General features: G+C 41.6%; 1 protein-coding gene across 4 annotated transcripts; it reads right to left on the minus strand.

Moving 5' to 3' along the window:
- Positions 1–27,452, minus strand: LOC143185730 (serine/threonine-protein kinase 32A). 4 transcript variants are annotated; one of them, XM_076388960.1, is made up of 10 exons: positions 26,981–27,452; positions 20,442–21,317; positions 18,809–18,864; positions 16,745–16,913; positions 15,549–15,746; positions 7,218–7,307; positions 6,554–6,720; positions 5,836–6,116; positions 5,400–5,609; positions 1–2,494 (listed from the first exon to the last, which is right to left on the minus strand). In XM_076388960.1, the coding sequence occupies exons 2-10, from the start codon at positions 20,488–20,490 to the stop codon at positions 2,329–2,331; spliced, it is 1,386 nt and encodes a 461-aa protein (XP_076245075.1). In that variant the 5' UTR covers positions 20,491–21,317; positions 26,981–27,452; the 3' UTR covers positions 1–2,328. The 4 variants fall into 4 exon arrangements, with proteins under 4 accessions (XP_076245075.1, XP_076245074.1, XP_076245073.1 ...); XM_076388959.1 differs by having other exon boundaries at positions 5,836–6,112; positions 6,554–6,757; XM_076388958.1 differs by lacking the exon at positions 18,809–18,864.
- Between the last annotated feature and the right edge of the window lie 268 nt (positions 27,453–27,720).

A 27,720-nucleotide genomic window follows, 5' to 3' on the forward strand; every position in this document is an offset into this window, starting at 1 on the left:
CAATTTTCCTGAAATACCTTTAGACCGATAGTAAAATCACATTACCCTTGATCGAATCCTCTCGATAAACGTAAGAAAATAGTCCCATCTCACGGGACGTGTTTCATCCTCTCCTCTTTCTATTATCCCAATCCATTTGCATTATAAAAATTGCACAAAAAACATTTGTTTAAAGTGGCCTACGATGACGTGAACTTTTTTAAAGCTCACTGTTCTCGTCGCTTGCGTTAACGAGTCTCTTGCAAAAGCAAAACGACCATTAGAGGCGATTCGCGTCGCCTTCGAGCAGAAAATTGCATTAATCTTGATTGAGTTTCAAAGACGTGCCTTTAGCAAGCTTCTGAAAGGGGGACTAAAACGGGAGAAAATTCATGAAGTCTTGGAAATCGTTAACGTCCACGGATAGAGGCATATATTATGCCTTAAATTAAATTAATGGTGCCTGATAAATACAGGCTGTGTTAAAATTAGGGGACAGGCTGAAATATACAAACAAAAATCAAAATTAGTAAAGTATTATCTACATAAGTGTTTATTAAAAAAAGAAGGAAACTCTATTCGTAAGCTGTATTTATCTTGTGTAATATTTGCGTCTCAATTTTTTCTAGATTTCTTTTTATTAGTTTTTCCTTATCGATGATTTTTTTCTTCCCATCTCACGATGTTTACCTATGCGGTAATGTTTCTTCAGAAAATTGATTTCAAGTTTGTACAATGATTCTCTTAAAAATTCTTTAGTTAGCGTTTGAGAAGGGGCAATGTCTCACTCTTTTTTAAGGCTTTGAAGCCATTCCCTTCAGACACAAAGCAAAAATTTATTGACACGATAAACGAATGTCCCTCTTATCACCATTTCATTCATGAAGTCTATTATCTTCGAAATACAGAGTATTTACTTCGTAGTCATACTAAATCAATTTCTCATTATTTTTTTCCTAAGAGAATTGAGAAAAAAGAATATCCAGATTAATTAAAAATGTTCACGATCAAAGTAAAACTGATAGTATTGTTTTCATGATTAAAGAGTGACTGGTGTTGGAGCAGAAATGAGTGAATATTAAGGAGAATAGCTCTTGATGTACCCTCTGCTCCGTCTCTGTGAAACGGCGTCGGTGTTATCGATTACTCGATGTTTCTTCGATAATTTAAACCACTACTTATAATCATTTCTAGGTACCCGTCGATTAATTCTCGCGATAACAAATATTTATTCTATTAGCGCATTATTCACGCGTACTAATTATAATGATGAAAATAGTAGATCAAAAAATTATGCGTCCAATCCCCATTTTGCCTGTTAACGTTCTATACTTGCCACAATCGTTTACAAAATTACATTGTTCTTGGTGTTTCATTCGTCTAAGTATCGAATTCGAACGCCTCCTAATAAGAGCACTGATCGATGGGAATTAGGTGATAAATATTATTCGTTAAGAACGGCGTAAAGTTAATTGCGATAGGCTAAGAATAAAACGTGAAACTCTTATATTTCTATCTTCGTACAGATTGGAGGAATTTTCTTCCTTTTTTGCCTGGTATTCCGTTTCATTTAAAAAGTGGTTGCATAAATGTTGGAAGTGTCGTAACTTCTTTAAAGGAAAAGTTAAGCAACATGTGCGAGCTGTTAAGCGACAAGCTCAAGGAAAGCTTCGAGCTTATCTTGAATCATTTCGTTCGATTTTTCTGGAGGATCGGGAAAGCGCAACAGATTTTCCTTTTCCTCGTAGCTTCTCTATATTCTAGAATCTTTGGTCCAGGATCCTTTTCCTCCCTTTTCGAAAATAATCGAAACGTTCTCTCATGTGAGTATACGAATGGTGATGGATGAATACAATTTTTGCTAAAAAAAATCACAAAAGCAGGAATTATAGGTACACTCCAAAGTCGATATTTTCCAAAAAATTATACCAGCGATCTGTAAAATGATCTGTGATCTGTGTGCAATGATTATAAATCGAGTGATATCATTTTCACCTTGAAAATTAAGCGTGAAGAATTCCAACTAAACGAGTATGAATTCATTACTCACATGCTTTATCAGCAGGCTAAAGGCTCATTTAAAAAATGAGGCTCAAAAAGAGGAGAGGTCCTCTGTCAAATGTAACCCTATCGAAAGCAGAAGTAGCATATTAGTCCCATAGAGGACTAAAAAGTTCTCGAGGGGAACTTAACAATCAAATTAAAACGATTCCCTCCCTCTGTGTCTCTGTTCTAAGATAGAGAAAAACAGGGGACGAGTACAAACGCCGAGGTTCAGGGAACACTGTTCTCCATGACATGGTTTCCGACGTCTAACTGCTGACGCGAAGGAGATCGTTTCAGAAGAGTTTACGAGGTGGAGGGTTCGGGACTGGCGTCGATGTAGTCGATGTCGGAGGACGTCGCGGTGCTAGCACGTCTCCCCTGCCTCGGGGAAGCGTTTATGCGCGACTTCACGCTCGTCGTCGAGACGCTCAGTCGGTTTCCGCTGCGTTGTGGCGTTTGCTGCTTTGCACTGGAACCAAAGACCACCCTCTGATCAGAGCTGGAATTATTTATTTGATGGGTACTAAAGCATTGTCAATATTCTTTGAGTATCGCGACATGATAGTGTTTAAAGCCCCATTTTTAAATGCATTATATCTGGGTCAAGCGTATATGCAGGACAGTTTCATGAGTTATTGCAGATGGAACGTTTTCCATGAGAAGATTTTATCGCCATTTCTGCAGCTTCTGTTACTATCAGAATAATGCAATGACCTAGAGATCGAAAAAATTGCTGATATTGGAGCTTATGTTACTTTGGAGGAAAAAATCGTATGGTAGTGAGCCTGGACTTATTTTAAAGGGCAAAGCCTCTACTTTTTCGCCCCTGACTTGAATTTTTCCGAAAATCATTTTCTACTCGGCTGCAGGCTGAGAAAGAGAATATGGTTTTTCCCCGAATCTTTTTCAGATTCAGACGACTCTCATGAGTTTGATAAATTTTTTTTGGGATTAGATTTGCAGTAAATTTCAAGATTGAAGTCTTACCTTTCTAACGAGACCTTAAAAATTGATCTACGATTTTTTTTCGCTGACTTATGGCACTTTGAACAAAAAGTGTGACCCTGACAGTAGAATAAGTCAGTGATCCAGAGACCGACAAAATTGCCAATCTTTGAGCTGCTGTAACTTTGCGAAAAAAAATCGTAAGGAGTTGCGCCTAAGCTCATTTTAAAGGGCAATGTCTCTACTTTCACACCCCTGCATTGAACTTGTCCGAAAAAAATCCTCCACTACTTGACACGCCGAGAGAGAGAGGGTGGTTTCTTCCCGAATGTTTTTCCAATTCAGACAACTCTTAGGAACTTGATAAATTTTTTTCTGGACTCATTTTGCAGTAGGCTTTAAGCTTGATGTCTCCTCTTTCCAATGAGACCTTAAAAATTGATCTACGACTTTTTTTCGCTGACTTATGGCACTTTGAACAAAAAGTGTGACCCTGACAGTAGAATAAGTCAGTGATCCAGAGACTGACAAAATTGTCAATATTTGAGCTACTGTAACTCCGTCAAAAAAAATCGTAGGGAGGTGAGCCTGGACTCATTTTAAAGGGCAAAGCTTCTACTTTCACACCCCTGAATTGAACTTGTCCGAAAAAGATCCTCCATTCCTTGACACGCCGAGAGAGAGAGGGTGGTTTCTTTCCGAATGTTTCTCCAATTCAGACAACTCTCAGGAACTTGATAAATTTTTTTCGCAACATCTTTTGAAGGAAAATTGAAGCTTGAACCCTCCCCTTTCGAACGAGACCTTAGCGAACGATCTGCGATTTTTTTTCGCCGAGTTATCGCGTTTTGAACGAAAAGTGAGCCACAGACCTCGGAATCAGGCAGTGATCCAGAAATCGAAAAAATTGTCAATCTTTGAGCTGCTGCAACTCCGTCAAAAAAAATCGCAGGGAGGTGAGCCTGGACTCATTTTAAAGGGCAAGGCTTCTACTTTCACACTCCTGAATTGAACTTATCCGAAAAAAATCCTCCACTCCTTGACACGCCGAGAGAGAGAGGGTGGTTTCTTTCCGAATGTTTCTCCAATTCAGACAACTCTCAGGAACTTGATAAATTTTTTTCGCAACATCTTTTGAAGAAAAATTGAAGCTTGAACCCTCCCCTTTCGAATGAGATCTTAGCGAACGATCTGCGATTTTTTTTCGCCGAGTTATCGCGTTTTGAACGAAAAGTGAGACACAGACCTCGGAATTCAGGCAGTGATCCAGAAATCGAAAAAATTGTCAATCTTTGAGCTGCTGCAACTCCGTCAAAAAAAATCGCAGGGAGGTGAGCCTGGACTCATTTTAAAGGGCAAGGCTTCTACTTTCACACTCCTGAATTGAACTTATCCGAAAAAAATCCTCCACTCCTTGACACGCCGAGAGAGAGAGGGTGGTTTCTTTCCGAATGTTTCTCCAATTCAGACAACTCTCAGGAACTTGATAAATTTTTTTCGCAACATCTTTTGAAGGAAAATTGAAGCTTGAACCCTCCCTTTTCGAACGAGACCTTAGCGAACGATCTGCGATTCTTTTTCGCCGAGTTATCGCGTTTTGAACGAAAAGTGAGCCACAGACCTCGGAATCAGGCAGTGATCCAGAAATCAAAAAAATTGTCAATCTTTGAGCTGCTGCAACTCCGTCAAAAAAAATCGCAGGGAGGTGAGCCTGGACTCATTTTAAAGGGCAAAGCTTCTACTTTCACACCCCTGAATTGAACTTATCCAAAAAAAATCCTTCACTCCTCGACACGCCGAAAGAGAATGTGTGATTTTTTAGAGTACTCTTAGAATCCTTTGGAGCTACAATTATTGTTGTTATCTAAATTTTTCTTCCAAAAAGGGTATAAATGCTGAGTCTACCACTATTTCAAGCGCTAAGAGAAACATTTTATAGATTTCTTTGCTCTGACTAGCAGCTTGCGTAAAACAGAATTGAAGGGTATCAGGAAAACTACCTGGCCACCGTGTAAAACAGAGTTTCACTCTTGTTGCGGTTGGCTGCAGTCCAATGGTATCGCAAAATCGAAACTTCCGAAGACCTCTCGCAACTTCTCCACGGGTGGTAAATTTGCGGTGAGTTAAACAGTTTATTTTCACTTTGTGTTTCGAACGAGTGTAGTGCGTGCACTATTCGAATCCTGTGACTATTGAGTTCCTAGCATTCCACCGGAAATTGATGCCTGAATATTGAAAAATTGACTACCTTCGCTTCATTGGAATTCGATAATCCAATAGTCACAACTTCCAAAGCAATTGTCGAATAACGAAACAAAAATTTGGCCGAGATCAATGTCTGAGCACAGTGGAAGTGTTCCCAAGTTGACTAACAATAAGCCCCCTAATTATCCCACGAAATTATATCGTAAAACGGAAGTTCTACTTACTTCGGTCTTTCATCGACACCCATCATGGCAGTGTTCAGCTCCTCCTCCCATTGTTTCTCCTTTCTCTCTCTCTCCTGCCTCTCCATCTCACGTTCCCGATTGTACACACGGTACTCTGGGATGAACGCTAATCTCCTGAGATCAGCGCTCGGTCCAGCAGCTTCCGCGAGTCCCGAGGGATCTTCCAGAGTTTGTTCGACCCTTAGGGATCTGCGTGAGTAATGGAAGAAACCGAGTGCTCAAGAAACTCTATTCCCTTTGTCAAACAGAATATTCTAACGTGAACCATCGAGCGTACACCTTGAGTAGGTTAAAGTTCAATTTTCATTTCACCTCGACTTGACCTACGCTTGACCTCTAGTTGTCCTTCCCTTATATTACACTTTTTATTCTACTTGAATTTACGCTCTTTCCGAGGAGCTCAAACGTCTCTTACCTCTGCTTGGCCAAACGTTTCTTCTTTTTGTGCAATGGCTTCGCCTCGATAATCATCTCCTCGAGTTCAAACGTCGGATCGCAGTTCAGGTGGTCCTTAGGCGGCGTGAATGGCGGCTTGATTTGCTTGTTCAACACTTTGTCGAAGTCTAGGTCCCTCATCACGCTCACTTGCTTCAGTTCTTTCAGCGTGGCCACCCGCGCGCCTGGCGCCAGAGTTAATAGTCGGTCTAGGAGTTCGCGTATCGATGAACTCCAGCCAGAGGGTGTCGGTCTTTCTTCCTGGGGGATGTTTCAAATTGAATAGACTTACGGGATGCCAAGACGCCTCTTCGTTTCGTTATTATTCTAAAGAGGAAAATACGCGAAGCTCTAAGCTCCTACGATTGATACTCTTTTGGAATTATTAAAAAAAATAGGATAGACACTTTAACATTACATTTTCGACTTTCGTTAGGAACTCAGAGTCAGTAAGACCTTGATGGAAACTCTCCTTTTCGAAAGGGTACAGCTTTGGCTCATGGTAGAACGATTTTTCTTCTTTTCTTCTCGTAAATCCCGCAGATTTATATTGAACATATTTTAACTAACAGAGTAAAGAAGGGATAAGAGAACATCTTGGTTCTATTAAGGAAAGGTTTAATGGGAAAAAATGACTCGGTGGTCCTGGAGTTCTTAGCGAGGAGGAAAGTATAAAGTGATTTTATCGACGATTTTACCTGTAGAATCCGCAAAGCTTCTCTGTGCGAGGTAGTGGAGTGAAGGGGATAAGGGCGTTCTCCAGCGAGGGTTTCCCAAGCGAGGATCCCCAGGCTCCACCAGTCGACTGCAAAACCGTAGCCAAGGACACCGTATTCCTCGCAGGAGCACATGTAAATCTCTGGAGCTGAATTGAAGTACAATGATACTTTCAGGGAGATTTTCTGGGAACAATTTTCTGGGTCATATAACTTTGAAGAATTTCACTCGAAAGTTTCTTCAGCTTTTCCTCGAGTATTACAGTTCCTCATGAAATATTCTAAATAACAATATCAGCAAATCAAGACTCGCGTAGTTAGAAAAAGGCTCTCACTTATGAAATTCCACAAAACAAGAATTTAAAAATACTTATTCAGAAAGTCAAGTTAATCATTTTGCCCCGTTAATATCTCAAATATGCAATATTTCTTTAGGGTATTTGTCACACATATTTCATATCAATATCCAGACTAACAGTGTCATGACTGCTCTGTAGCAGCTAAGTGTCAGCGCTGTAATATCAATTTGCTAAGTTATTAATGATCAACCAATAATTAAGCAATCAATTGATCGTTGTAACACGCGAACAGGGAATTACGAGTCATCTCATTGTACATTCAATTAACTGAACTAATTGATTCGTACCTATGTATGGTTTCGTTCCCGACATGGACGTGGCCAGTTCCCCGTCCTCCAGCACTGTTGCGATGTTAAAGTCGGTCACGTGCGCGTGTCCTGAGCAGAAGAGTGATCCTTATTACTAGACTGCGGATCTGCATGCATTTATGGGAAATTTCAATATGCAGGAAACTACAGAATCCAGATAATATGAAAAAATGTAGGTAATATCGAAAGGGTTAAACAAGTACTTAATTAAAATGTCTTTAACGAAAACAGGAATCCGCATAAACATCCTCAATCTATTTATTACATAAGTTGCTTCGGCAGAAGCTATTCTATATTCGTGAACTGTCAGGTGTAATTGCCACAGGCTAGTTCCTGCCTCTGTTATGGGAGGAGGAACTTTATATCATCTTCGTGCACTTTGCATAACAGCATGAAATTGATTAATCGTCAGCTGGCGGCCGCTCGACAGCTGTCAAGTAGCGGTGTCATCTGCTTGGCTTCGACCAGCCTCCAGGATCGAGTGTCCTGTTATCCCATCGTTCCAGGCATCCTGAAGGGAATCTTACTGTCAGGTGCTTTAGTTTTTATCGGTGAAAGATAAAGTTTCTAAGGCAGACGAGTAGAAGAGGGAAATCCAAGGAACCTGTGCTTTAAAGCGAAGTTATTTTCTCATATTTCTCCTCGACTGAAGTTCCTTTTCAAATTTCCTTTCCTAACTAGATTCAATCTTGGTAACATTTTTTCACAGTAACATAGTTCGTTTAGTGCTCCATCGCCTATCTTATCTTCTGATAAAAAGTTACTCCAGTAGCCAGGGAGCCCTATCGACCGCTCTGAACGACGATAACTCGCGAAGCTTTTCAACTTCTGCTTTAACTAAATCCGCTGAGCCTTCCGTCGACTGTCAGTTACTCAGCGATCTTCCTCCCCAGACTTCCGAGTTATCAACACCTCCGCGGTAAAAAATTTCATTTCCAGAAGCTCGTCGTCCAACACGCGTACGTTTTCTCTAGCACTTTGATCAACTCAGCAATCGGGCAAGGCGTAGTTGGAATTAAACACAAGTGCTCGAAGGGAAGGTCGAAATCCAGCAAAGGCACGAAACGGCGGACAAACAGAATGAAGTTTCTCGATGAGATTAACGCGAGTTCCCTCTAGCAATTTCCAAGGGAATTTTTAACGAGCAGGATCATGTAACTGGTGTTAGACACACTGACGATAGGGAAAGGGTTCAACAGGACAGGCTTTGTGCAAGGCAGGAAATTTCACAGACAATGGGGTGCGTTTTTAGTCAGAAGAAAAGAGGCACCCTCCATGTAATTATAAATGATGCAGAAGCAATTTCAAGGTTCAAACAGTTGGTGGCTAAGGGTGCAGGGAAATTAGGCTTACCCTGTCTTTAGAAATATACTTTTAGTGTTGTCATGCTTTCAGTGAAGTCGTCCCCCTTGATTTTACCTTCGTCTGGGATATTGTTTCTAGTTCTTCATTTTTTGTTGCTCAGTAATTCAGTCTTGCAAGAGCTGGTTAACACAGAAGCGTTTTAGAGATTCTTTTCCTATCCCAGATTTAGAGAATTTAAATTTAATTTAATTCTTCGTCAGCAAGCTGGGTATTTTCGTATTTTAGGACAGAAGCCTTGTTACTCTCTTGTGAAGTCCTCTGTGGAAATTATAAAAAGAAACTAAAAGGAGTGGTGCAATATTTATGAAGGAAAGCTGTTAGATGATGCTCTAGAGATACTGAAAAGTAACACAGAATTTTTGTCTGAACGTTTTAAAAACCTAAAATATTAAAGAAATGGTGCACATAAATGACCCAAATTGCTGACAATCTTAAAGAATAAAAAAATAATTATCGAAAGGCGAAAAGTTGGTTTAAAAAAATTCCCCCTGCAGAAACATCTTCGTCGCTTCAAACGACTTCATAACATTTCAGAATAACTCGAAGTTCTTCTCTCACGTCTTCTTCATACACATTCTATTCTATTTCCCACCTTTCTTGTCATATCAACTTCTTTCGTATCAATATCGAAGAGCTGGGAATAATAAGATTTGCGAGGACGTGACACACTCGAGGCGCAGTTAGTAATTTCATCTAGGAAACTTGAAAATAGCTGAGCACGCTTCACGAATTGGAGGAGCTGGGTCAGACAGCAATTTATAAATTGAACCGAAGGTATGCGCGTGTTTTTGATCCCCAGTTAGATTAATTCACCCCACGAAACTATGTAGTCGCCATGCAAGTGACATAATTCAGGTGCTCCCTAGAAATCGTTGAATTCTCCGACGTCGCGTCACTGGCTTCCGATTTTAATCAATCTGGACTACCTGCTGACGAATTCCATCCAGTCGACTAGCGCGATTTGCGACAGCGTGCGTATCGCCTGCGTGTGGGTGAATAGAAAAATCAATAACATTCTTTTCACGTGCCATTGAGCCTGGCTGAAACCTTTTTTCCAATCTGAAAAAGTTTTTTGATGTTTTACACATGTCTAACTTTCTGTTTACTCAATTTGCTCGCAACTTTTCGCTGCCCCTATAACCATTGCACGTTTCAGAAAACTGATCCACAGAAAAAGCATTCAGAGACCGCCTGGTGCGTTTGCCGAAAACCTTTGAAGCCAGGATTCATTTACGAGGCAATCGAACCACGCAAAAATTTCCAACGCGCTGAGATCCCTTGCGATGAAAAGTTACCCTTAAAACTTCTCTTTGAATTCGAAATTTCCATTTCCTTCCAGCCTTCTTTGATCCTCCTCCCTTAAGCGATCTCGTTTCAAGAGGGAGTGCGTTTTGAAGGCCTGAAGGGAAGAGTTAAAGAGTGAAATTGCAGGAATCTCGAAGAGTCTCAGGGTCAAATGGAAAGCATGGAATTATTGATAGGCTGAGTCAGCCTGTGGTCAGTCGTCTCGCGTGGAAAGAGAGAGGAAAATGACCGGATCCACGGCTACGTCACCAGAATATAATGTGGTTCTCCATTGTAGCAGTTCTTTAACCTCTGACGAACGATCGAAAGCGGTTCTCCGCCAGGAATTCTTTCTGAGGGTTCAAGCGTCTTCGATCACTGCCTTCCTGAGTTCCATCGACCGTGGATCCAACATCCAACGAAATAGTCTCGATAATATTTGCACTCCCATAGAATTGGTCTGGAAACAATGTTGATACGCGCGACCGAAATATTCGAAGCGAAAATTCATTGCAGGGTCGAGGATTTTTCCAAACAGCGTTGGAAAAATTTCGCGTGACATTCAAGTACCGATGGAAATTTAATTAGTTTCGTATGTTGTGAAAATTCAGTGAAAAAAGAGCCGTCGTTAATTGAATGTAATTTCGAGAGCTTTGAAATTCGTGTTTCACCGAGCGGCGGATGTCCCTGCGGCTGTGGTGTTCCATCTACGCTCTTCCGAATGCTTCCTGGATGCAAAAACTTCCCGCAGGCTTTTATTAGGATTGTCCTCGTTCCTTCAACTACCTTCAGACTGCAATTTTCGAGCTTCATCCATCTCGTTAAACTTCACCCTTTTTCCTGCTGGCACTGTTTCAGAAGGAAGTCGTCGACAGTTTAATAACGATGTTGATTCTCGTGGTGAATTTTCGCTGCGCAAATAACGGGCGAACCGTATAACAAAATCGTTGGTTAAGGTTTCCTGGTCGTGTTCGACGAAACCTGTGAAAAAGTTTTGATAAACACTAGTCGTGGAGTTGCGCGTTTCGGAATTGCATGCACTTTTCGAGAGCAAAACGACGATGGGAACATTCGTTCGATTATTCCCGTAACACAGGGCTTTGTTTTATGCGTTTTCGGTGCAATGTTAATTCCACGGAGAACGTTTCATTATAACGTTACGAAATGCACGTGTGCTGGATTTAAGAGGATCTCTAGAAAATGAATCCACCCGAGGGAACGAGAGAGGTGCTGCGTTTGAGGATGGAGAGCCGAAGCAAATGTGTGCTTCATGCTCTTTGCCTTCGTTTGACTAAGTAGCTTTCTTGCGATAGAATTGGAATTCTGATTTGCAGAGCACTGGAAGAGGGGCAACAGGTGATACAGAAGCTGGGAGAAATTTACTGGAGAGCGTAGAAAGAGACACAACAAAATGTATTAAGACTCTTTTGTTCTGTTTCTGCTCTTCATTGCGTTTGTGGAGGTATAGAATCCTGTGATTGTTAGTTTAGCATAGGTATGTTTAGTTTAAGACATTATTATTGCAAAATAGAGGCAGATGGAATATTTTGTCACAGGACATTTTACGCTCCACTTGTGTGCTTCTGTCACTTTTTAAAATATCACCACGTACACTGCTTTGCATATTTGGACACTTCACAACATTGCAATATGTAAAATACGCCAAATAAAATTGTATGATATAGTTTTGGCTACAAACCTTATCGCAGACATATATATTATGTTTTATAATACTGATGAGAATGATATTTGATATCAGCTGGTATACATAAAACATTTTGCTATAACGTAAGCGTCCAAATTCTTATGCACGGTAGTGTATATCGTTTTCACGAAATATACTACCGATGAAGTCACTGTTAAAAAGTGTTAAAAAGTGAGCATTGCACTCGAGAAACTCTTTTCATGCGCTTGGGAAAGAGAAAGGGAGATGAGTAGGAGTTGTACAATAGAAAAAAAGAGCACAGCAGGAACAGTACACGCGATAAAAAACGTAAAGACAGGTCGCTGTGTGGGGAAGGAGGAGCAAGGGAAAGACATAGTACCACGAAGAGGAAGAGATAGCGAGCTAGACGCAGCACGACCAACTAGCAATAAATTACATACTCAACTGAATTGCGGGTACTGCCGTGCACCATCCCCCATGTAAATATTATCGATTTCCAAGCCTCGAGAACTCTGGCATCGCAGTCAACAATGAAACTACGAGAACACGGTAACCAGTCGATTGTTTCGTAAATATAAAATAGCCTGTGGTTAGGTTCTCATTAATAACCGCGGGCAGCCTTTGGTGTCGGAACATACAGAAACTAGGGGACGTGTTAATTGCATTAATCGTTATTAAAAACAGCTCTGCCAGGACAAGCGATCGCAGTGTCTGTCTCGAAACTCCGCGAGCACTTTAATTACCATTGCAATTAATATTTAGCGCGCATTTCCACCGACGAGACAGTCTTTTCGAAAGCCAATTCGAGTCGACTTGGTTTTGGCCCAGGAGGGACGAGTTCCCTCCTTGACATCATGAGGTAGGAAGGGAACTCTTCGAATGAGGTAGGAAATACCCCACTAACCAATAATTACTAAAAATCCCCACCTGATCCCACACCATCCCCGATCCAGACCTATACCAATAGCATACTCGTTACTTCTTCCCTCACTCAGGGATGTCAGGAGCCTACTGATCCTCGCATCAAGTAACGTCATAAGGTAAAGAGGAATTTTTCGACTGGGGTGGGGAGTCCTATGGAATTCATTGGACAGAAGGAACAACAACCCCTCCCCACCTCATGACATCACAGAAGAAACAGCAGATTCTCTGACATTCCTACCCTCACTTCTCAATGTCCCCCACTATACTCAAAGAGGGAATTCGTGTGACACCTCTGTTTCGGCCACTTTCAGCTTCTCTCAGCTCCTCTGCCATGCTACAGCAAAATACCGTCCTACGTTCCGATAGATCGATATATTCCACGCTTCAGGACGCGTGAAATAACACGCGTCGCAATACCATTTGACAGTGCCGCGATGCCGAGAGAATAATGGCCTGTCGCGGCGTGGAACAGCGGAAACAACAATGAACGAATGCGTGACGGGTCTCGGCGACTGAAATCCAAGCGGAATCGCGTGAAAAGTGAATCCTAGGGGGACGGTGGCGCAAACGAACGATTTCTCGAGCCGATTGCCGCGGCCCCCGCGATCCACTTTAATCAGAGCCGCCTGATTGGTCCCGTTTGTCCGCGATAATGTCGAAATCGGATGTAAACGGATCGGTTGATATGCAAACGAAGTAAACGAGGCTCTCCCGTTCCGCGGTCTGCCTCGATTTCCAGAATTTCGGTATTCACCGCCTCGACACGGCTCGCTGACGTTTGCGCGATACCAACCGTGCTATTGGGTATGTTCAGACTCGGGGAATACATCCAATAGTCTCTAATTAAAGGAACGAAGGCCCCTTTCAGACTGCCTGGATCACACTAATTTGATTTCCCATCCCGTCATGCTGTTTGCTTAGAACGTTTCACACGGCGCCGCTGGCTTTGCCCTTTTTTCAGTTCCTTCGGTGGACACTGCGAGCTTCTAATCTGGTTTCGTCTCGAATTCACACGTACAGGAATGGGGGAGCTTGGAGTGACAGTATGAGCTTCCTTTGACGGAGATGGATGAAACGTGATGTAAAATGGGTGTATAATAGGGTGGGTTAGCTGTTTGCATATGTACCTAGGTGTAGAATTCATAGCAAGAATTTGTTACCTTTAAGTAAATTGGATTTTGTGTCTTTTGAGCTCCTCATTATCTGATTCTTAACCCTTTGCAGTCTAATTCATGTCTCTCAATTTTAGGTGATAGTCTGGTCCCAATCATTTCGCTTGAATTTTTCTAATTTATTTTCCCCTTAGTGTCTCCAATTAGATCTTCATGATTTTATATGTTACGTAAATGTATCAGTAGGTACGTCCACTTACTATCGACGCTGGACTTGATCAGTTTGGATGGCCAGGAAAAAGAAATTGTACAATAAATCTAGATTCAAGGACTGTGTAAAACAAGGAACACAAATTTCACAGAATAGTGGGTCATTTTTCACGTTTATTACTTCCACTATGAAAGTAATGAGTATGTTTATGTTTCAACCTACGGAGGCCATTTCTCAATTGAGATACTCGATTTACCTCGTCGCAGCTGCAATGTAGCAGGAATATTATTTGCAAACGAAGTGAATCAAGTCGCCTTCGAAATTTTATTTTCTCTTTTTTTTTCGTCAACAAATTCCTTGTTTCACCGTAATTCCCTGGCGGTTAATGATGCACGTTAACCGAGGAATTACACGGAAGAGCAGATTCCTGCGGCTTCAGCACGTAACAACGGAATTTCCAGCCACGATAACGTATTTATAATCTCGAAGTGGAACGAGAGCGACGTGATTCGCGTTATCCACAGAATTCGCCTTAGGTCGGTGCGTCGGCGTGCAGCTGTATTTTAACCATAGCCGATATTCGGGTAGTTCCGAAAATTCGAGCGATTTTCGAGCGATCTATCTCGACTGCTGCCTTGGAAACCTGACCGTTTCGACTGCCACTGTTGAATTGTTAACGATTGCGAATTCGTTCGACCGTTTCTGCAGTTTGACTGTAACTGGCCAATCGGCAACAAATTAACTGGAAATCTGACCCTCAGGTCGATTCCTCTGGCGAAGCGAAACAAACGTGCACAAGTTTCTTTTTCTCGTGGTTCGTTAATTTGTAAAAATATTTCATGTGTTTTGCGACTGTTTATTTCGTTACAAGGTAAATTTATTTGTTTCGCGGAAATAGGTAACAGTATCTATGTTCCTGTAGCTTTTTGAGATGAGTAAGGAAGAAGTGACTTCATTCTTGTTTTAACTCCAAAATTGAGATCACTTCTGAAGCAACTTGTATCGATATTGTAAAAGTATTTCAAAATGGTGTAAAATTTAAAATATCTGACAGGTTATTGCAGAGAAATAAGTCTGATTATACCGTTCGAGAAGTTTTATGTGAGCCAGTGATGAAGTTACACGCGAACGTAGAGCCAGTGACCGGAAGTAACAATTCTCTGCCCCCCTTCGAAATTTCCTTCGAACGTTCTGCTTGCTAGAATTTTCTTCCCTCATAAAATCATGCAGCAGGAAATTTATAACGCGTTATTGCATTCGTGACATTTCTACTTAAAAGTTTTGCAATTCCTATCAGTGGGTGGATATGAAAATTGCAGTAAATATCAGGCGAGGGATATTTACTGGGTTCTCTTATCGGCAAGCTTATGGATTTATTTAATTTGCCTCGTGGCAAATGAATGTCTTCGATCGAAGAAATAATTTCCTCTGGATATGAGCTGTCTGCGTCACGATTGCATTAAAAAAAGGGAGACCGAAAGACTCTTCACAAGCTTTTCCTTTTATGAACTGCGATGGAGGATGATGGTGCTCGTAAATCGATTACGAACCCACACTTTCAACGTTTGCAACAGTCGTACTGGGGATCGTTTCTGGGATCTCCCTGATGAGGACGAAGAGTTTTCGAAATAAAATTTTGAATTACTGCCCGTGAAGCTCGCATAAGCGCAGGACTTACAGCAGATCATCGAAGGGATGCTGATGCAGCATGGAAAAATGAACAGAGAAGGGAATTTTTAAGAGCTTACCATCCTCATCTAGAAGAATATTGTCGGGTTTTATGTCCCTGTGGATGATCTTGTGACTCTGCAGATAATCGAGGGCCAATGCGATCTCAGCGACAAAGAGAATCACGCTTTTTTCTGTGAAAACCACTTCCTGCCGTATGTGGTACCTTAAGTCTCCTCCTAGCAGCAAATCGGAGACCATAAAAAGATCCTCTTCGTCTGAAACAGAAGATATGTCACGATGATCAGCTTGAAGATTCAGTACTCAGTCGCCAGTATCGATTTAATACTGTGTTCGAAATATATAGTATTCTTTCAAAGAAAAATATTCGTGAACTGTTCTAACCCATCACTCTGTTTACCAAAGGCTACTTCGTTCTGAGCACGCAAGCTATCTGCCAAGGAAATAAGTGAAGGAAGAAGTTCGTTTCGCTAGGGCAGGTAGGAGTGCTCCCAAGTCGATTCTTCCTTCGACCCTGGGATGCAGCTATTTCTACTTCAAAATGCAAGTGAGAGGAAAACTTCTCAAATATCTATGCCCATAAATTCGAAGAAACGAATGAACTCTTTGGGATTGGTGAAACAGTTAAGGCTTTGAACGGAAGTAAAGTCCATTTTTAATCGCAGAGGGCAAAGAATATTACACATACATTTCAGAAATGACAAAAAAATGCGATTTTTTATTGTAAAAAGTTTACTAACTTAGCTTTGAAATTCGAGAGTCTGACTTGGAACTTATTCTAATGCCAGCGTGTATTAGCCACACATAAAGAAGTCAGTAGAATAAGCCTCAAGTCAGACATAGTGAAGTCAGTAGAATAAGCCTCAAGTCAGACATAGTGAAGTCAGTAGAATAAGCCTCAAGTCAGACACAACGAAGTCAGTAGAACAAGCCTCAAGTCAGACACAACGAAGTCAGTAGAACAAGCCTCAAGTCAGACACAACGAAGTCAGTAGAATAAGCTTCAAGTCAGACACAGTTCACCCTAGATACTTTCGTCATTATCTCAACAATTAATAACTCGAAAACGCTGCTCCAAACACAATTTCGCCTATCTTTATTGTCCTCATATTTTAGCATACAGTATCCAGTTGAATTACAGTTCGATCACACCGCTTTTCCTACTCGTGCAATAGCCTGATTCATGTTCTCGCCATCCGTGACAGGAAACCGCTAATGTCGGCTAATCAGAATTGAATGTTTCGCAGGGGCTTACCTTGAAAGCTAAACCAGAGATTCACCAAGCAGGGGTGCTCCAGCTGCGAGAGGATCTCCACTTCACGCGCGACGTTCTTTAACGCCCCCTTCTCAGCGCACTCGCCCTTGTGCACGTATTTCATCGCGTACATATTCCCCGTGCGATCTCGCTTCTGCACTATGCACACCTATTCAGAAATAATGAATCACCGGTTACTGGACCACTGATGAATTATGAGTAGCTGCTGCCAGCTGGGTGTGTAATTAGCCCTTGTTTCGGGGATGAAACGTCTAGCTCAGCGTTCGGGGGATGGTATATGGAACAGGGTGCAACTAGGGAATAGAACAAATGAGGATTTTCTGGTTCAAATTTAGCTCGTTAACGTGTTAATTGCCATGAGGCTGACTTTTAGTGTCAATGTGTTTTCATCAGATTTATCTGCTTTAACGTTTGTTCATTGCGATGTTGAATAACGCTGGTGTCATTAGGAGTAATGTTAACCAGTGAGGGGTGAGAAATAGTGGAAAATTGTGTGATTGTTAACCCGATAACGAGAAGGGGTTGGTAAACTGTGGAAGTGGTTGCATCGAGTTAGGGGATGGAGCAGTTGTCTGTTCAGGTATCAAAAGGATATTATGCCAATTGGACATAACTCAAGATCGAGGTCTGAAGTTCCTACATGGCTTAAGGAGCGAGGGGTGGATTATGAGAGCAGTTGTTGCTGTGGAGATGATCATGCGTCTGTAGACAGTCTGTATAGGATAAAGGGATATGACGTACCTTAGGTACATCTATAAGATGAACATTTTAAAACGTGAATGAAATTGCCGATGGGGTTGGTAAGGATAGAGAGTGCATTGTGTGGCAAGCACGCTCAGCGAGGCTAATTACGTACTCAGGATGTAATCGCGACAAAGGAATATAACGTGGCTCGCAAATAACATAAAAAGAGGATTTTCGTGAGCAGATTGAGGTCGTTGATGGAAATGGGGCGAATTATGAACGTGGAGTCTAGTTATGGCGAGGTAGATGATTATTATCCTATAGTAAAGCGTTTATAGACTTTATTGTTCACGAACGAGGGGTATAATTTCATCTGGCAATAACGTGAAAGATATAGAGACGAATGTTTCATTTTAAATTTAGCTTACCAATGGCTGTGGGGTAATTGAAGAGAATCGTCACAGTCAGCGGGGACAATTTTTCGTAATACGCGAAATGAATTATTAAATAGGTATGTAATGTACTATGGAAATGAAAACAGTTTAATATTTTTAATATGAACCGCTAATGAGTAGATGGTCGGTTTTGAAATTCATGTTTCCAGTTCAGGAAAGTAATTATCCGTTCGAAATTTTCGCGACGTTGCAAAGGTAATTAGCCATTTCATGAGCCAAAATTAAAATTACGCGCAAATTCGATGAACAAGGAGGTAATGGTCACAGGTGATTCTTACGATAACCCCTTTCATTACCACTCGGTGCCCCGTTTACGGGACTTAAACAAATGACGTATTTTCAATTAATATTGGCCCGATAAATGCTGCAGATATTATACCACTATCGTTACTCGCGATATTACGCGCTAATTAAACCGCTTCGAACATAATTACTAAAGGGAATAATTTTAGAATTACAAATTTTACTGGCACGATGTGTCATCAAGTAGCAAACACGTTTTTCTTTTCGTACCATTCGGGATGAAAGGAATTTAGTAACACGTTATTATACGTATTCTATTCATATTATCATATTATGTCGAAATTTATTGAAGAGTGAAAAAAATACGAGACAGTAAAAGAAAGTTAAACTTTTGAAAATCCCTTTAACTGACTTCTTATAAATCACCATTGATCCATTGGACCAAGAGGATCAACGAACCACTGACTATAGCTCATCAGTGTTATAGTCAAACACATGGCATACGTTCAATAGAGACTCGTTGACCCTTATTAACCCTCCTATATCTACTACGACCCCACACGTAAATACGATCCAATGTATACCAACGTCCCTGTTCCTTTATCACAACTTCGAGTAACACAAATCTAGCTTTTTATTCAATAAAAAGTATTTTCCATACCTTGCCAAAGCTGCCTTTCCCGATAGAGCGCAGGATTTGAAAGTGATCGAAGTTCACTGAAACGAGAGAGAACAGTGAGTGAGTATCGAACAAAAGGAATAGCCCGTGAACGATACATAGAAATGAATTTTGTAAATGATCCACGGGGCGAGCGAATGGAAACGATTCAGAATTCTCTCTTTTCACCCTGGAGAACGAGCGAAGGTTATTGGGTCTACTGGAACCGCGATGTCTCTCACAAAGGGCCAATTAACGGGAAACTTAGGTACGCGAAGGTGGGCGTGCACGAACTCGCTGGCTCGACGTAAACTAAGCGAAACCGTGAAAGTTTATCGGCGTCGATGTTGCGACGCCCTTCCCTCCTGAAATCTGTCATCCAACGTTCCGCGACGAGACTCCATGCGACAGGACGACGAAATTTGGAACAGCTCCAAGAGTCTCGCACCTTGATCGCGAACACACGTCGCATTAGACCTAATTAACTTTTCAGTACGCGAGTGGATGGTTCTTGCGACTTTGACACTAATAGAGGTATAGAGGTACCGATGTCTCTTTGAGTACTTATCTTAAGACGATTTCGCTGGAGGGTGAAATTGAGGTCTGAGTGAAAGAGGAAGCACTGTTTCTTCGAGTAATGCAGATTTGGTTGTGTTTCATTGTGGAATTTCATTAGCACTTTGATCGTACTTTGAACGTACATGATTCACTTATTGGAGTTTTTATCAGATATTGTAGAGTGGTTCTACGTTTAAATAAAGCTGAGTATAATTAAATATTTTATTGAAATCGTATGTAATAATACTACTGTCTATATATGAGTAATATGAAGAGTAGTCACTACTGTCATTGGGAGATATTATTGGATATGTCTTCTGATCAATCATCCTTCCATAGCACTCAATCTATCCGATGCCACTCAGACCTATTTCGGGGTATCAGACAATCCTTGATATCTTTCAGATGCTTCAAATATTAACCGTATTCGGAAGATCAATACCTAATGACGTAAATAATCAATATTAAATTCGATCGAATTTTTGACAACACAATTAAGATGCCCGAAGTCTTCGCGGATTTCCAATTCATCAAGTAATTTCATTGAAACAAATCTTGGCAGAGGATCTACACCCAAGTGATTAATCAACAACTCCCGAGTTCTAGTCAAACGGTTTGGGAGGTAATTAGGGTGCTACAGATTCCTCCTGATCGAGCCTCGCCAAGCCAGCCGAAGACTAACCGTGTTTCCTTCGTGGAGATCTATTTGTCTGAGAACAGCAGCGTTAATTTGCCAAGTTTCTCGTTGTCACGAAAATTTCGATAATTCATCACGACCACTCAGTGAAATATGAACCCTATTCTCAAGAATAAAACTCCTTTCTCCACTCCCAAATTGTTCGACTTTTTTCCAATAAAGGCTTCAGAAATGCTTTCAAACTTGAAATCGTTCACCCTCCTGACACAGATACTCAAAGAGAGAGGGAGAGAGAGAGAGTCCTCCAGTTGAAACTCGACTTCTAACCCCCCTCACGTTTTCGTTCATCGCCTCCTCCCCACTCCGCAGGAAGAGAGATGGACGTTTACCTTGAAACTTAACGCGTCGTCGGCGGAAAGCAAGCGTGGAAAGAGTACTCACCCTCTTCTCCAGGGGTAGGCGCGCTCCGCGTCGACTGGTTCGCACCCATTTTCGCCCCTCAGTGGATCTCGATACGTGACGTGAGAGGCGGCGGCCGATGTACCATTGTCGGGGCAGGGGAAGACAGCCACTCAGAAATCTCATGCTTCCACCTCCTCATGGCTCGGTTGTTTCAGACCGACCACCCTCCCCTGAACCACTTCGCCCTTGGTTGCCCCGTTTCGTGCTCGAGCCACTTAATCTTGTTTCTTTCTCTTCATATTACCTCCCCCTCGGCTCGGTGTTGTTAGAGGTCCACTGCGAGCCAGCCTTTGTCCGTGGACTTCTTCGTTATCCTCCGTACCGTTTGCCTCCACTCTGCGATTTCTTATTGCCCTTCTCTACTCCCCGAGTTGTTTACTTTCCCCACTGCACCCCTCGATCGGCTACTTGCAACCACCCTCGAGGTCGCCTCTTGTTACTTCAGCTTCTGAGCCCTCTGAGTGTCCTCCAACTCTACATGGTCCTTGTTTCCTTTTCGGCTCGAGTTTCCCAGGATTTCGTCCACTTCCAAGTTTCTCCCTTCGACGCTTCGAAGCTCGCTCCGAGGCTCGCGAGATTCGTTTGCTGGATGTTCTCACCCTGTCGCCTTTTCCTTGCTTCGTTATTTCCCCCCTGTGCCCGAGGAGGAATGTACAGATTGGACTCGAATCCTCAGAGATTCTCGAGGGACGATGTTCGACGATCGATCGATCCCAGCTTCAGTCGCGTTAATTACCGCCACACCGGATCGTGTATTAATTAATGCCAGCCTCGCGCTAATTCGCGGAATAACGGGGAACGGAAGCGTGGTCGGGGCTCGTCGATGAGGGGCCCTCGCTGGCGCTGGTTGGTCGCCTGCGATAGAGCAGAAACCGAATGATTAGGGGGATCGATTAGGTTCGACCAATTCGATGAGTCATTGATTCTTGGGTTCAGGGAAGTGGGAATCGTGATGTTCTGGGGTGGTGGTAATATTGAAACGTCGGTCCAGTTTTTTTTGTGGAGCATCGAGGGTCGGGGTTGTAGTCGTCGAATGACACTTGAGGTGTGAATTGTAATTGGGTCGTGGAGGAGAGTGGAAGTGGGTGTGTGACCGTGGAAACGTGAGTGTTTATGAACGGAGGAGCGGACAAGTTGTGTAGAAAATTTTGACTGAAGGTGAGAGACAATGGGGAAAGTTACTTTAGTTCGTGAGAGTTGGAAAGATAGTGGAACTTGCAGGTGAGAAGTTATTTTTAAATTTGAATTACCTACACGTGCACATTATAAAAATACACCCTGTCTGTAAAGCTATTTGCACTCTCGGTCTAAATTCCCATTGTTCTACATTTGAATAAATTTTAAATTCTGAAGGTCCCTACTGTGCAGCTTGCTTATTTGCATATTTAAAAAGTTGATTTCCACCGAAAACATCTTCAATGTATTTACGTCGAACAGAAAAGTTTGGTCATTACTAGAACAAAGTGGATGTGAACTGCAATAACAAAGTTTACATCAATGTAACTTTACTGTATTTTAAACTAAAGATTTTCGTGCTACAATCACTTCTTACAGTGAATTACAGTGCATTAACGAAGATAAAAACTGTACATGTAAAACCTTCCCCCAAACGATATTTAGGAAAAAGCCCATTCACGAGATCGTACAAAGTGTTCTTTTATCTGAAAGTTAGCCCAAAAGCTTCGTTTTAAAACGCCTCATTAAGGACTGCTAATTCTCTCGTGGTATTATGAGGGATGTCGAGAGCGACAAATTTTCGCAAACAAATCGCTTCGTTCAAATCCCCGCGCGAAACATTCGACTTTCGAGTGATGTCAAGTTTCGTTTAAAAAGTCCGCGAGTCTCGTTTTTCTTTAGAGGTCTTGACGGAGTAAAAGAGAGCCTTCGTTAAATGGAGAGGCGAGCCGGAGGAGATTCGTGTTTGTGAGGGTCGTGCTCCCTGGTTATTCGTTCTGCCATTCCCCTCGGAGCAAATGTGTGCATTACAAGAACGAACTCTGGCACGAAGTGGCAGGAAGTGAAACTTTTGTATTACATCGACTTCAAAGGGAGTTTCTGAACTGCACCCTGCGCATTATCGTTCACTCTGTTCCGTTTTGCAGATCTTGTGCTTCTTTCACTTCCAACATTAACGAAAATAATATTAAGTTCTTCCCTTTGATCAAGGAGTTTCAATCAAGCGAATTTTATTCGTATTGATGAATATGGTAATTCAGGGGTAAGAAATAGTATTCTCACAAAATTTTCAGAACTAGTAGAATTTGTATTTAGGTGAAAATTTAGCTAGTCTCCCTTGTGGCTAATATTTTAGAGTGGATTAAACTGGATCTCATTCTCGTTCCCCAAATGTAATTGTCCAAAGGCGCCAGTCGTATCAGGAATTCCCAAAGGGAGTGGTAAAAAGTTGACGAGTAATTGTTGCCATCGAAGAACGCCCTTAGGAACCGCCGCGAGCGCTTCTTCCTCGTGAAACAATCGATGCACCACCGTCAAGTGCAGTTGCAACGCCACGACATGCTGCAGTCGATGTAATTTCTTTCGTTCATTCATCCCTATACAATATTTAATCGCGTTCCTCTGAGGTCTCTGTCTGTTCCACCGACGAGTCAAGATTTATTGAACCCACTGTGTTAGAGCCTTGTGTTCACCACTGGGCGACACACGCGCGGCAGCGTTATGCTTTTTCCTCGAGTGAAATGTGTTTCAGTCGAATCGCAATAAACTTGGGGGAGAATCGATAGAGCCGGAACAGTGAAGCGTTATAATTTTTTACTGGGAGCGTCTGATCTTGTCACGGTGGATGATATTACAGAAATGTGATTCCTTTTTCTTTTCCACTTTTGGTTTTGTTCTTTCGTGGAGTTCTATTCGAACTCGTGAAAAAAATATTAATATCAGACTTGACGTGAATTAAATTAGCTTTACGATCCAGTGTTGCGGAATATTGTTAAAAGATAACCACAGTTTTTATGAATAATTGGAAATGGTAAATAGCCGTCTTTGATGAATATTCTTCCTGGTCAGAATTCTGTTTTAATTGGTTGTAGGTTTTGCATTGTTCTTTCAAATGGAAATCGAATTTTTACAGCGACAAGGATCGAGGTTAATGAATACTGTATAAAGCAATATATGCATGCAATCAAATTTGAATTGTCTGCTGCGTATTGTGTATTTAAATTTCGCGAGTGTAAATCTTCCATGGATATAACGCTGAATCTTTCATTGAATATCGGCTCACATATTCAATATCATCAGAGTATTTAACTCGGGCGATTTATTTATCATTTGATACGCTTCTCTGTTCATCGACCCTCGCATTATTTCCATTTGAGATTTATAAAACACTGTGGTTTCACAGTGTCTGAGGAGAGGAAATAAATGACAGCTGTCGCTTCTTCTCGAGTTATCCCCTTTCAATTCCCAAGACAGCCTGTCATGGATTTCAAGACAAAACTTCGAATCCCCAGAAATACTACTCGAACGTGAACATTTTTTACTTCTCAGAAGTTACTTGATTCTTTTATTTAAAAAAAAATCGATACTCAGTTTAGAGAGATTAAAATTAGAATTTCAAGGTTCCACGTGGGCGTATTAATTTCAATACCAGATTCGAAACACATTGTGTACGTCATACAGTAGTCCTCTAAATCTGTTCGTTAACCACGTTTGCTCGCTGCTTATGGACATTCAATTAGATCAATATTTTCTGAATTCATTAAGAGTGTTTAGACAACAGTAATTTTAATAATATTTGAAGTGACGCAGACCGAAACAAAATTTTGAGAAGGGAGTGATCAATCGTTTATCCGCTTCCTTGAAATGTCGACCATATTATTTAATGAACGAAATGTCCAGCCCTTGTTTATGCTCTGGAAGCAAACAGCGCATGATTACAGTCCGTTTGTCAACAGTCCTGAACATTTAGCAATTAACCATTCTCGGGAGGGGGTGTTTCGTTCGATCGATCCTCGTCAACAGCGCAATCCCCTGCGATTTTTCATCTCGAAAATGTGTCCACTTGTTATCGTTTGCCGACGATCTAAACGAGGACGCTAAAAATTTAGGAGGGTCCCTTTGAATAGGCGAGCTTTAGTTGCGAGCACGCGAGACGAAGCTTTTCATTTTAGTCGCTCATTCAGCGAACGTGTTCTGCTTTGGAACGAATAGTGTCCCTTTCGGGAAAAATCGAAATGGATGACTAATAAAAAAGGAGGCACGCGTGTGAAGGGAGGAATTGGTCCATCGAAGATGGTATAGCCTTGATTTTTTGGCATGAAAAAGGGGGCTGAATATGGAATCGTTAATTAGTTCTAGAAATTAATACACTGTACAGTATAAATTAATTTATGTCTACCACTAATAATGATAATGAGCTGGATATTGTTTGTAGTCTATGTAGGTAAAATTTAATATACGTGGCACAGACTTTGCGTCATTTTAGTGCAACTGGTAAATAATATATTAATATTCATGGCTATTCTTCATCCACCTGTATTAACGTTCACTTATATTATGGTCCTATCTTCATATTACTCGCGCTATCATTCACTACATCGGCACTTCCGCTACCGATCCAACCACGTTATTGTTTTTGTGCATTAATATTTATTATCCCTGTTCTCTACCATCGTTCCATAGGGATTATTCATCGTGACCATTATTCTTCTTCCTCCGAATGACTATTTACCATTATCATTTTTTTTAACCTTCTCCCATCGCAGGCATTATTGCTTGCAATTATCTATAAAATTAATTGTTCATTCGTACGTCACAGTGTCGTTACTTTATGCAAACGTTCATCGATAATATTACACTGGTTGCCATTTGCTAAGAGGATATTTCATTCGTGGTATAATATTTGAATATACTTTTTCCTGGAATATCAGCAATTCATCTGATCGGATTACTATTTTTCTTCTTTTTTCCATTGAAATTCCGCTGCAGCCATTAAAATCAATGTAGGTCTACTCGTTTGTTCATTTTCGAGGATCATTCAGCCCTCCTCAACTATTCCTCCTTCCATGGTAATGCAGTCTGAAAGGTTCTTTAGCGCTGTTAAATCCTTAATGCGCTGTCTCGTCGTTGAAATTCCATTTGCTAGTATTTTTTACAGGGAATCAGTGGCGCGTTATAACAATAATATCGTAATATACCTACATGTGCATTCGCGTTGGTGCATTTCAGCGCGACATAGAACGGCGAGCAACATTTAACAGTAAAGGAGGACAGCGTGTTCACGACGTGTAGATTTAATGAGCAGGATACAAATGCGAGGCAAGACAATTATTTCCTCCGCGGGTGTCGCGTTACAAGGATATGAAAAAAATAGCACAACTTTTTTAACGAGCATGCTGGGAAACGAGTCATACTGTGAACATAAATCTCTGAATGTCTGGAAGAAAATCCGAAGGAAAAGAAGAAGAAATTAATTGGGGATGATAATACGTTATAGAGGGATGAAAGTGTACCGTATTATACAGTCTATATGGGTATCCTGTTTACCTGTATAGATATACAGGTATATACTTGCTAAATAATAGATAGGATTAACCTCGAGAATACCTCCTGCGCTCTCAGCAACCTGTTATTATATTTTTAAGGGCCAGCTGCTCGAACAGGGGATGAAAAAAATATATTTTTTTATGTAACCGTATATAATGTTGCGCATCGAATATGAGTCGGATTTTGATTAAACATTCAATTTGTGTAGCGTGATCAGCTTTCCATTACGCGATCCTCTATTCCAATATCGAGTAAAAGAAGATAACATGGTTGTTATCAGTCACTACCACTCTGCATATATCTGATACAGAGTTATGGAATTTGAGAAAATGTTTCTTTAGTGAAATGGGATCGACGCAGTAAGAAGCAGAGAAATGGAATTTTTATTGAATGTTTAGCTTTTGTAATACCAGCAGCTTTGAAGCACCGAGAATGGAGGTGCGATTCTAAGGGAGTGCATTTTTGTAGAGGATGATTTTAGAGTGCTAGGTGAGGTCGAGTGGAAATCGAATGGCTTCGCCGCGGATGGCGCGAAAATAGAAACCGAACGCGCGGGCAGGAAATTTTGCAATCGTGTTCTCGTTAAACACAGGATGTTACGCGTAGGACAACAGAGGGTTACGTTACAAAATGTGTTACGTTACATGGGATTACGTTATCGTGAATCGAGATCTGTTGCTGTTCATGTCATTAACTCGTACACACGTGCGCATGCAATTATCTTTTGATCTACCGAAGGTGCGACAAAGGTGTGATTTTACGACTGATCGAGGCAGATTTATTAACATGAGACAATATTTCTTAATCCCTTCGTGTGCACATCTGAACACTGTGCACATAATTTTCACAAAGCTGTCTATCGCATACGTAACGAACAGAGAAAAATATATGAAGCAATATAATTCATAAAAATCATAAAAAAGAAACAGATAACTCATACTGGAATAATAATAAAAATAATTTGAAACTTATGGAAAAGACGGGGTGAATAACACTGATAGCTAGCATAAACTTACTCTTCCAGAGCCTTCAACTACTAAATTATGTACTTGGTCCCCGACGTAAAACGGAGCTACAGGTTATAACCACTATCATGAATCATCAGGTGTGACTCAAGTTCTTTCACTACTAGGTACACTCTTCAAGCCCAGATCAACGACCGACCATATTTACACATAAACAATGTCATTTAACTCCACTTTCGCCCTTTCGAGTCCACGCAACTTGGCCTCGAAGAGAACTTTGAAGACCCCGAGGAGAACCCCGAAGATGACCCTGAAGACTGTCAAGAATGCCAGCAAGGCTTTCTCCTTCAGCCTGTTACCCTCGAAGAACGCGCGAAATCGAACCAGCGCGGTTCCTGATCCCTCCTGGCTCGCTCGATCGCGATCGAGCATGATCCATCGTCGTGGAAAGGGAAGAGCAGAAGGACGAATTGGATCGAGAGATCTTTCGCGCGCGAAACCCGCGGATGTTCGTGTTGCCGCGGTCGCGGTCGCCGCACGAGTGTCCAATGTTCGTCGGTTCAACGAAACTACGCTCGTGCTCGAGTACGTGGATCTACGGGCCGGCGTCTGCGCCGAGACGCCTTGGCCAGTGGCTGTGTTTAGCGCGGTGCCATATGTAGCCAACGCGGCGCGGCGCGGCGCGGCGCGGCGCGGCGCGGCGCGTCTTCGCGGTGACCTGCACGCGTCCCGTCGAATGGGATGCGCTGCGTGTCGTGGAACTGTGGCCGTGAGTCTAATTGATCGATGAA

The sequence above is a fragment of the Calliopsis andreniformis genome, chromosome 12, assembly GCF_051401765.1.
Source record: "Calliopsis andreniformis isolate RMS-2024a chromosome 12, iyCalAndr_principal, whole genome shotgun sequence".
Classification (NCBI taxonomy): Eukaryota; Metazoa; Arthropoda; class Insecta; order Hymenoptera; family Andrenidae; genus Calliopsis; species Calliopsis andreniformis.